Source organism: Lates calcarifer, linkage group LG17 (assembly GCF_001640805.2).
Source record: "Lates calcarifer isolate ASB-BC8 linkage group LG17, TLL_Latcal_v3, whole genome shotgun sequence".
In the NCBI taxonomy this organism is placed as follows: Eukaryota; Metazoa; Chordata; class Actinopteri; family Centropomidae; genus Lates; species Lates calcarifer.
The window spans coordinates 19,113,957-19,124,693 of NC_066849.1; the positions used below are offsets into that span (position 1 = coordinate 19,113,957).

Sequence of the window (10,737 nt, forward strand, 5' to 3'; positions counted from 1 at the left end):
TCAGATAAAATGTTAATTATTGTAATTGTAAAGCAAAGCCAAAGTATTGTTCATTTGATTTCTCATTCGGTGTGTTCAAATACAATAAAATCTTCACAGTTCAGTCCAGAAATTTTTGGAAGGAAGCAAAAATAAATTTGCTTTTACATCAAGTCAAACAAAGCCACAGCAAGCCATAATATAAATGATGACACCACTAAGTGATATTCATTTTCATACAACAGCCATGCTAAATGAGTAAGGACAGCCTCCTGATACTGGAAATATTCAATACTTGGACAGAAGCACTGGTTAATGAGCATTTTTGTCCCCATACTTTTACTTTTTCAGACTAATTTATTTTACTAATTTGAAAGCCTGTGAGATAATACATTGGCTGGTATTGTGTTCCTCTCTGGTCTTGTTCCAATAGAGAAAACACAAAACTTAAAATTCTACAAGTGATTTGAAAAACAGTTCACCCGACACTAATTGTGCAGTCCCAAACATGCAGAGTTGTAACATCTGTTAATTAGATGTCACAAGCGTTTCTTGGTTCTTTTGGTGCTGCTTGTTGGTTTGACCTCAGGAGTTGTTTTCTTTGGGGGAGCTGGGGGTTTTACTGGTGGTGAGGAAGGTGGTGGTGTTTTCTTTTTCTCTGCAACACAAACAGAAAGATATGTATTGCCTCTACACTCTCCTCCTCAACTAAAAGTCATTAAAATTTGCTTAATTTAGTTGCTACCTTCACTACTTTTGGGCTCCAGACTGGGCCGACCCTGCAGTTGTCTCTCCAGGTCCTGAATCTTCTCCAATGCTGCCTGCAGGGCCTCTTCGGCTTTCAGGGCACGTTGCTCCGCACTCTGGATCCGCAGCTCAGAATCACTGTCACACATACAGGGAAATCTAGACATCCTTTGCAAATCCAAAAGTTAATAGAGGCACTCTCTCCATTTCTGAGCAAGAAAAGAAACTTGGCTGATGCATGAACATTCAACACTCAAAGTGATTTCCATAATGACTGATTGTCAATGTCAAAGGTCAACTTGACAGCAAGTCAGACATATTTATTATTGTGCTGCCGATCTGATGGACTTTGCCTAAAAAACTCTAATTTGCAAGAAAGTAAATGAGAAGGTAAACTTACTGCAGTTCTTGCTGCAATAATCCTACTGTGGTCAGATCACTGAAAGCTTTCTGAGCTTCATCTGTCACCGGAGACTCAACCAGTTCATCAGTCTGACAGACAGACAGATACAGACAGATTGTCAGAGAGACAGACATACATACTGTTCAGTTCAATACAAAAAGAAAGGCATGCTAATGAATATGTGTGTAATTTAATTTTCTGACTCCACTCAGATGGACACTGCTCTCCCCCAGCTTTCTTTGTGTGATGTGTCCGTCATAGCCAATCAGCTTCACCACTGGTGTCTCACAAACCATTAGCTCCCCCTGCAGGACGACAACAGCACCGTTCATTTTTAGTTAATGTGTTTGATACAAAAGATGTGTGACATCTGTTTTTTGTTTTTTGTTTTTTTTTTCTCATGTGCAAACTGTAATTTATCTCAGTAGCCTTCATAGAAGATGTATTAATACCTCACAAACATCTTGTTGTGTTTGATGTCCTTCATCAGTGCTCTGTGAACACACAAGAGTACCTCTATCATCATAATTATCCAAACCAAACAGGACTGGCCAGGAGATTCAAATTGAAGTAACTGTCATTACTGAACAACAATTATTTGATAAATGATATAAGCAAGCAATCAGTTGGAAATAGGCCTAAAGATAATGACAGAGGACACATAAATTCATTACTTCAGTAAAAGTGCAAATATCTCACATCATACAACCTTAATGGCTCTGAGCACCAGTGTCCTGCTTAGTGACACTTTCAAAGGCAGGTATTTGCTGACACAGGAGATTCAACCTTGATCCTGCTTAAATAGAGTGTCTAACTACAAGAACAGCCTGCTTCAGTTAATCATCAACAGCAATGATGCCTCTTCTCATCCTTCAGCCTTTCACTCACTAGAAATTACTGATAGGAAGTGAACCATGTTCCACTTTCTAAATCATATTGTAAATAATTACTGTGTGTTGTTGACCTTTTCACTCATACTCCCCAGCTGTTAACATGACTCACATTTCTTGGTTCTGCCTCGGTCTCATCTTTGACCTCTGTGACCTCACTGTCTGTTGTAGGCTCTGCTAAAACCTCTTTGTTCACCTGTAAACACACACACACACACAGCCATAATCACCACACCAATCTTAAGCAAATGTGTTCTATTTGCTCATTAATCAATATAACAGATTTGTGAAGGTTGTATTTGAGTTGAATTCTCACCAGAGTCTCCATGCTGCCTGCTGGAGAAACTGGGACATTACTCCTGGAAGTGCTGGAAGGCTGTCGAACAGACAGCTCCACAGGACCACCTTTCACCCCGGAGAGCAGGATTATACAGGTCTCCACCCAATCAATGCATTCCCTCTGAGAAAATACACATACATAAACATGCATATATATTATGTGGGGGTCGCTGAGCTTGCCATGAAAGTATGGCTCCCCCTGGTGAAATGTTGTAATATCTGCTCATGCAGGAGTATAGTAGTAGGGTAGTAGAGTTGTATTTAAAAAAAAAAATTTTACCTGCAGCTTTCTGCACTCATTCATCTCATTTTCACCCTCAGCTTGAAGTGGGCTCTGCAAAATCTGCTCCTCCAGAATCAGCTTGCAAAAGCTAGAGTCAAAAACCAACATTTCCTGATGAGTAAATCCTCCTCTGCTGATCTTGTGTCATAGTTACTTCCCATCCTAAAGTAACTAGCTGTCATTTCATTTCTGTGTGTTGTTAGTTAGTATGTATAGTCTGAAGAGTTCATCACTGTACTCTGGAGTAAGATTCAGGTCGGCGCAGGTTTACACACTGCTTAACTTTAAATTGTAATACAGGTAAAAACTTCTGGTACCTAGTGATGTATCTGGAAAAAAAGTCCAGTTTCTCAGCCAGGATCTTTGCATCCTCATCCAGTGTCTGCAGTGAGATGTTTGTAACGTATTGGTGATCCTGTTCTTGGTCCCGGTCCTCACTATGGTCAGGTACCATGAGGAGCAACAGATCCAACATCCAGCGGGTCTGAGCCATGTGAACAGAATTGACCTGGTAGGAAAGGAGACACTATTCAAAACAACAAGCACCTTGTAACATCACAGTAAATCCAAATGTTGAGATGATGAAAAAAGAAGAGAAATATTTAAGTCTCCTTCTGTGGACATGAGACAGGAACTGAAACCACAGCTGTCCTGGTAGAGCTGCTAAGTCATAAATAGAATGAAAAAAACAGCAGGAATAGTCAAACTAGGCAGTTCGAGGACATCAGTAACTGCATGAGTGTAAGGCAAGACGATCGACAAACAATGGAGCACTGAGGAAGACAGGGGATACCTGAAATTATGTGGGGCAAATGGCAGAGAAGATCCACAAGAGAAATGTGGTTTAGAGCCACTGCTGCAGAGAGAGCTGAAGCTGACAATACAAAGAACAGGGCAGAAAGAGGGAAGAATTGGAAAGTGAAAAAAGAGAAGTGGACCGATTAAATAGATTACCTTTCATTTCTAACTCAAAATGGTGATACATCACACGTTAAAAGCTGAATGTAATTATTACTTAATATTTTTTTTAAATATTTTCATTAATCGCTAAGTCACTAAAATACAACAGCTTAGGGTGGGTTTTAGTCATTCAGATGTATGCCAGTCTCCCTTGACAGTTTGACTGAACCTGGTGGGTACTCACCTCCTCACTGAGTCTCTGGTTCTCACCCTCAGTGAAGTTGGACAGGCTGGTTATGAACTCCTGCACTCTGTCTAATGCCTTCTCTGCCTCTCCACTGTTTGAACAAAAACACAAAAGATCATTTTAGACCAATGTCAAGAAGAACTCTCCAAATTTTCATCCTAGTTCATTTACAAATGTCTACAGAATGCTAATACATGAAGCATCTGTCTTCAAATGAAATCCTTAATTTTAACAAATTATTTTTGAGGAGATTAGTGTATAAATTTAAACCTTTGAGAAATATAACAACTCCAATTTAGGATAACCAAAAATATCACTGTAGGAGAAACGTACTATATGTTGGGCTTGTTTTTGTCCTCTTCGTTCTCTGTCAGCATGCCAGAGACATTCTGCAAAGCTTCTTGGGCCAAATTCTGGCAATTTTGCAGTGCCTTCTCTACCTTCAGCCAATCAGAGACAGACATCTTTTCTGGCTGGTAAATTACTGCGCCAAGTTTGGAAACCCAGGACTCCATCAACCCAAGCAGTGACATGACCTGTCTGTGGACCCCTGAAACAGCAACGATTACGTCCATATCTTAAGGATTATCCCCCACAATGAGACCCAAAACAGCATCAAGACAAAAACAAGTGACACATACATGAAGATTCTGAGATTATAGCTTATGGGCCTCATTTAAAATTTCTCAAACATAATTCAAAATTGCGTCCTCATTGACCCTCACCATTCTCTCCACTGACTTGTGTGTCCAGCTGTTTGAGGATCTCAGATAAAACCCGGCCCAGCTCTGCTGGGACCTGTTGGCTTCCAGAGGATTCATCATCAGGAGAAGTGTGTCTCCTGAACAGCTGAAGGCTCAAATTCAGCCATCTTTCCTGGATGCGGCCAAGCTCACCCAGTGTCTGCTGGCAGCAAAACAGCTTCTCACCTTGGTAGCGCTCACAATGGAGGGCCAACATCTGGGGAGAAACAAAACAGAGGAAGACTTTAGGACCACAGAAGAAACTTTGCTGCTGACTGGATGCACTGTATGACCCAAATGTATTCAATAAATATTTGGAAAACAATTTAAATAAATCCAAATGATAGGGAAATACTAAAGACTATTTAAACAATCTGCATAACCCAGGTAAGAGCTATACAGATAACTTTTCAAAGTAATTCATTTCTGATGAGAGTTTTTCAAAGAGATGACACAGTTGGATAACAATTGATCAGTGGTGGACACATACAAACAGATGAGATGTAACAGACGAGAGAGAGAAACAGTTGACAAAGTTGAAACACAGCAAACAGGTGACAGCGTGACACAGTAGACACTGATCAGATGTGACAAGTGACAATAATTAATACAGATGAGGCTGATGCGACAGCTGAAAATGATGAGATGACATGATTAGATCAAAAACATGACACAGATCAAATACATGATGACACTGAGATTACTCTTAGAAATCAGAGAGATGTCAGAAAAAGGAGACTTCAGATGGATGATAAAGGTGAGACAGACACACACACACACACACCACACACACACACACAGACACACACACACAGGAAATAAATGTGCTGTCTTACATTTGCCCACTGTTTCAAATCAGCATGAATCTTTTCCAATGAAATTTTCTCATATTTTGGAACAGGACACCTTGAAACAGACAAAGAGCATCACTGGCACAGATCAAGAGTTAACTATCCAAACTACACTGGGTGCTTAGTCCCAGTAAAAAATTAAGCATATATTTAAGTTTTCTTTAGCAAATGGGGCTATATAAAATAACATATAATCATGGAAGATTAAGTCATCTTATTTGGTGTCTCATCTCGTCCTTACTTGTTCTGTGTAGTGCAGAAGGCGAGCCACTTGCTGATGCCCTGCTGGATGGCACTCATCTCTTCAAACTGAGCATGCTCAGTCTTCTTCATCTGGGACATGAAAGCAGTCAGCTGCTCTTTCCAATAGTCAGTAAGCTCCACAATGATATTCAGGTCTTCTGTGTCCTACAGCAGGAGTGTCATAGTCAGGATGTAACTGAGCCAACAGGGTTACTTACAGAGTCATCTGTGGTATTTAGTGTTTTTTGCCATGAACAATACAGAAAATGTTAAGAAGTAGGAACTGCATTGTCACCTTTGAAGTGAGGTAAAGGATGCAGTTCTCCGCGGTCTCGAACCAGCTCTGCTTGTAAACGTGCAGCCGGCTGACCAGCTGCAGCTTCTTCACACTGATCACCTGACAGTCACGGAGAAAAAAAAAAAAAACATACTGTACTTGTTTGGATCAACATCACCATCACATGCTGCTGACACACGAGGTGAGTCTAGCTGAAAGACAAAAACGACGTCACAGCTCACACACCTTGAGGGCGAGGGAGAAGGTGAGCTGGCTCCAGCAGTCTCTCTCGTCCATAATCTGAAGCAGCTGAGCCTCAAGGCGACCTCTCTGCAGCTCATACAGCTCGTGGTAACCCTGGACCACACTGAGAAAAGCACATGGACCATTTGAGAGGGAACAATTGGTCACATTTTGTTCTTTTTCACTGCATGCTCACTTAAATTCTGCGGCACTCATCTCAAAGGAAAATATTTAGAAATATCTGTTTTTTGCTCTCTCATAACACTTATTTGAGTGTTAATTCATTTTTAAGTAACAATTAAGGATACAGTGAAAATGTGTTTGAATCAGTCTGGAGAGAAACTGACTCTGAGTTGGTGTGCGTCTGATTGAGTGCCTCAGCCAGATGCCGGTGAGCACACTCTGCCTGCTGGGAAACAGAGACATCATGGTCCCTGATCTTGGACAGCTCCCTGTGAAGAGAATGCACAAACAAACACACCGACACACACACATGCACTCAAAAATAAGCACACATTCATTTTTCATATTCACACATTGTAATGAGTTTTCATTTCTTGAGTTTATTATTTCCTCCATGACCCAGCTGCCTGACCCTGACCTACGTACGTGCTGAGTTGCTGGATGGATGTCTTGATGCGGTGGATCTCCTCTGTGAGCCGGCGGTCCAGAGCCCGCTGAGCCACTGCCTCAGTGTGCAGGGCCTTCAGACGGCGGGGAATTCGCTCCAGCAGGGACTGGTAGCGCTGTCTGGATACACAAACATAAGGCTTCCTGAGATCATTACTGGAAAATACATATTCTGAAAAAGTCAAATTTCTCCTAAACTATCTGTCAAAATATGCCTCAGAATTAACTAGAGTTAACAAAAAGGTACAGTTTACAGTCTAATGTATTTTATAGAACCATATGTTATTTTATATCAGTTTATTTACATCCATATTTTTAGAATCTGGTTTTAACTCAATTCAAGGCTTGTAAAGTTCATGACATTCTCTAAACAAGTGAGGATGTTTTACCAGTGACGTGCTATTCTAATATGCTGGCTGCTAACCTGAGTTTGGCAAGCAGCTGTCCCCTCTCAACACAGCCCACGCTGACCTGCCTGATCAGTTCATGGAAAACAATGTTGTAGATGTTCTGCTCAACCTGCACCAGCTCCAGCAGACCCTCCATCTGCAAAACATTTCATTGCACTCTCTCTAAAATGTACAGACAGCAATATTTCTATAAGAATCTCTGAGCACTTTTTTATTCCATATACAACCTTTACATATCAAAATATGTTGTGGTTAGGACAGGAATGTTACCAGTGGGAAGTAATACACTCTACAATGTACACTGCACATTGTTTTTTTGATGAAGCAAGAGGTAATGCACAAAGATATCACAAAAGCACTGAAAACAATTACTGCAATTTTTATGGGTTGAGTGTGAATATTTCTCATGTCATTTGCAAAAGTATATTGTCCTGTGCTATTCTTTTTCAATATGTTCAGGATCATGCTTATTTTGCAAGTTTTGGTCCATTTTTTGATTTAAAAGTTGCAGAAGTATGCATTATTCTCTGTACATGCAGGAAGCACAGCAGGACTGTCAGCCGTAGACGCACACATCTGTCTGCCTACCTGGGAGAGCTGAGTCAGCTCCTCATGCTGCTGATCCACCCCGGCCTTCTCCAGCATGTCGTCCATCATCCTCATCAGCTGGACCACTTCTAGTCTGCCACTGGGCCTCCTGGACACACATACACACAAATCTTTATTACTACACATTTAAGCATTTCCCTTGATGACATTCATCCTCATCCTAACTCAACTACCTATTCAGACAACAAAATCTCCTAGTGAAGACAACAGGACCAAAGTTTATAAGTAAATTAGATGAATTCATATTTTTTAACTCACAGTGAAGGAAAGACCCGTAGCTTCTTTTCGTCATCCTGCAGCTTCACTGTGAACGCACTGAGGAGGACATGCAACATGAGAGTTGACAGACAAACTAAATTCCAATTTGACAATGTTAAAATTAGGGTATGCAGTTACTAAAGTGAATAAACATAATGACGCAGACTCACTCCTCATAGAACTCAAGGCTCCGCAGCCCTTTGTTTTTCACAATGTGATATTCTTCTGGGATCAGACTGTCTGAGATACTCAAGTTCTGAAAGGCAACGTGTTTGTGATTATCACCTCAAAACTGTATTCTTGTGTGGATGTGTAGATGAATTGCAATAAATATAAATTTGAACTCAGTACTGTTAAGAAAATCACACTGAATATGTATTACTGAATACGGAGGATGCATTTGAACAAACTTGTATGTCAAAGTACAATACTCAAATCTTTTAGGTATTTCCCTTTTGTGCTTTCAGGAGCCTGGACAAAGAAGAAATGTGGTTGCTGAGTCGTGTCGTGTTGATTACATTTTGTGTTATACCACATATGCTGCCATGAAGAAAGCATTCTATCAAGTAAATTATAATAAATTTAAAGGAGAAATTAAGGCAAACTCTCTGGCACTTCTGCCATACAGGGTTAAAAATCCAGCAAGCTAAAACAGGCCAGCTGAAGCAGCTTACCTGTGTGTCGCCAACGCCACTCCTGTCAGTCAGTGGTGGGAGGGGTGTTGACCTCCTCTGAGTTACCACAGCATCACACAGGAATGAAATATCCCTGTATGGACACAGTTCAAACAGAAAAGAAAAAAAAACATGCATGTTTAGTTCATCTACAGTTCTCAGAAAACCAAATTTAAGACTTTTCCATGCTACCCTGATTCTAGATAAATGATTTAATTATCTGATTAAAGATAACTTCAGGCCTTACTAGATGTGTAGTTGTAAAAACGCTAAATTGAAACCAAACTTGTTTTGTATTAACCCTGTCCTATATTAGCGTCAAGATTAAACATGCATAAATGTATTGCTATAAATATTGACTTACTTTCAATTCAAAGTAAATCTTTGGAGAAACTTCATAGTTGTAACAACATTGTTTATGTTGCTGTATAACTGACCTGCCTGCTCCAGTCAGGGATGTCGGCTGCTCCAGAAAGTATTTATATTTCTTGCGTCCAAGCGGGTGATGCCAGACTGCATCCGGCCGTCTGATTCCACAGCCCTTTGGAAAACAAAGTCATCTTTGGAGCACTGGTGTAAATTGATTTCACCCAAACAGAAATTACCCTCTTATATATAAATGGAGCTTGAATGTACCTTGCAGTGCCGATGGTGTGCAGTGTGCCCCAGTGTGCTCCTGTTGCAGACAGTGGAGGTAAGGCTGACCAGCAGTTCATCTGGGATGATCTGGTTGTTGACAGGGGGAGGCTGTGTATTTCTGCTCTCTGCTGGAACTTGAAAATCCAGTTCCATTACTGAGAAAAATAAAAACAAGCTCAAACAAACCAGCAAGTATAAAGCACAGACTGACCTCTATGAGGAGATAGTACTGTATGTGTCTCCAGGACCAAAATTTATCTTCAATATCATATTCAGGCATTCACCTTTTTTGTTTTTTAGTTTACATTTATTTCTACAGTTCTTGTCTTTTCTTCTTATATTTTATTTCCTACCTATCCGCCATCTCTACTGTTTAACCCTATGATAATCGTGATGAGTACGTATAATTTTGTTAGTGAAGACTGGGGGGAAGAGTAGTGTGAAGTGTGACTTGTATTTATCTTTGAGAGAAACACCCCTGAGTCCATTCTGTAGTCAATTGTACAAACGTTTCAAATGTAGGAGAATTGGTGAAATGTTTATGTTAAACTATGACAGTTAAATCTGTCTTACTGTATGTGTTACATGATCTGTGCCGTGGACGTAAGAGTGATGTTTTCCTAACATTAGCAACTCTTTGGTTTGTTTGTCATCCACCTGTTAGCCGTCATGCTAGCCTCCCTCCCCCACTTGACTGTACAATAACTTCACCTCTGGTGTCCAGTGCTCGCTCTGGCCTCGATGAACCTGGCGCTGAGCTGGCTCTTACGGGCGCAGACATCCTGGACAAACGATGGGGATGTTACACCAAGGCTTTGGCAATAAAATTACCAAACTTTGATAAAGTCATGTCGGGGAGAAGCTAGTTTTATTTGCCAAAACAAAACCGTTTCTTCCCCTCGACAGTGGCGTCGACTTCCTGGTCGCGTTGCCTTGGAAACGCCTGGCGTTACCGTTTGATCAGGAGAGTTTATTTACATCTACACTGACTCTCTGTTGCCTTAAACGTTTTATTTTCAGTTATCATAACGATCTTAAAAGGTTTTGAAAGAAAGCCAATTAGCCTAAAATGTAAATTCATGTATTTGAATATAAATTGTTTCATTACATAATACACATTGTATTAGAACCTCTTCCTATTCACACACAACTTAAATTGTGTAACTATTTTAAACTCATTAAAAACTCTATAGCTTATTATCTATTTATTTATTTCATTGAACATATCTGTTTGCATTGTTTCTTATTTGTCTTGCTGGATCCTGGATCTTCCTGGATCTAACTGGAATGCCAACAGCACAGAGCAATAACAAGGAGCATGTGCAATATTAATAGACCAATGTCATGTTGAAACGTTTTAGCATTTAACTGG

General features: G+C 40.3%; 1 protein-coding gene across 2 annotated transcripts; it reads right to left on the reverse strand.

Moving 5' to 3' along the window:
- Positions 1–50: 50 nt before the first annotated feature.
- axdnd1 (axonemal dynein light chain domain containing 1) lies at positions 51–10,295 on the reverse strand. 2 transcript variants are annotated; one of them, XM_018695340.2, is made up of 26 exons: positions 10,077–10,295; positions 9,363–9,499; positions 9,164–9,267; positions 8,727–8,820; positions 8,223–8,308; positions 8,053–8,109; positions 7,774–7,882; positions 7,200–7,321; positions 6,755–6,895; positions 6,493–6,597; positions 6,149–6,269; positions 5,921–6,022; positions 5,624–5,790; positions 5,368–5,437; positions 4,514–4,748; positions 4,122–4,338; positions 3,786–3,879; positions 2,959–3,149; positions 2,639–2,729; positions 2,336–2,479; positions 2,132–2,215; positions 1,582–1,623; positions 1,333–1,434; positions 1,127–1,218; positions 725–864; positions 51–637 (listed from the first exon to the last, which is right to left on the reverse strand). In XM_018695340.2, exons 1-26 carry the CDS (start codon positions 10,144–10,146, stop codon positions 519–521), a joined length of 3,036 nt encoding a protein of 1,011 aa, XP_018550856.1. In that variant the 5' UTR covers positions 10,147–10,295; the 3' UTR covers positions 51–518. The 2 variants fall into 2 exon arrangements, with proteins under 2 accessions (XP_018550856.1, XP_018550849.1); XM_018695333.2 differs by having other exon boundaries at positions 52–637; positions 9,363–9,520.
- Positions 10,296–10,737: the final 442 nt, after the last annotated feature.

Excerpts from the sequence above, each read along its gene's own strand:
- axdnd1 (XM_018695333.2), bottom strand. The coding sequence starts at position 10,146 with ATGTCTGCGCCCGTAAGAGCCAGCTCAGCGCCAGGTTCATCGAGGCCA. Across the intron at positions 7,322-7,773 it reads AGCTGACTCAGCTCTCCCAG|ATGGAGGGTCTGCTGGAGCT; the intron begins GTAGGCAGACAG and ends AATGTTTTGCAG. Across the intron at positions 3,150-3,785 it reads ACCAGAGACTCAGTGAGGAG|GTCAATTCTGTTCACATGGC; the intron begins GTGAGTACCCAC and ends CTTTCCTACCAG.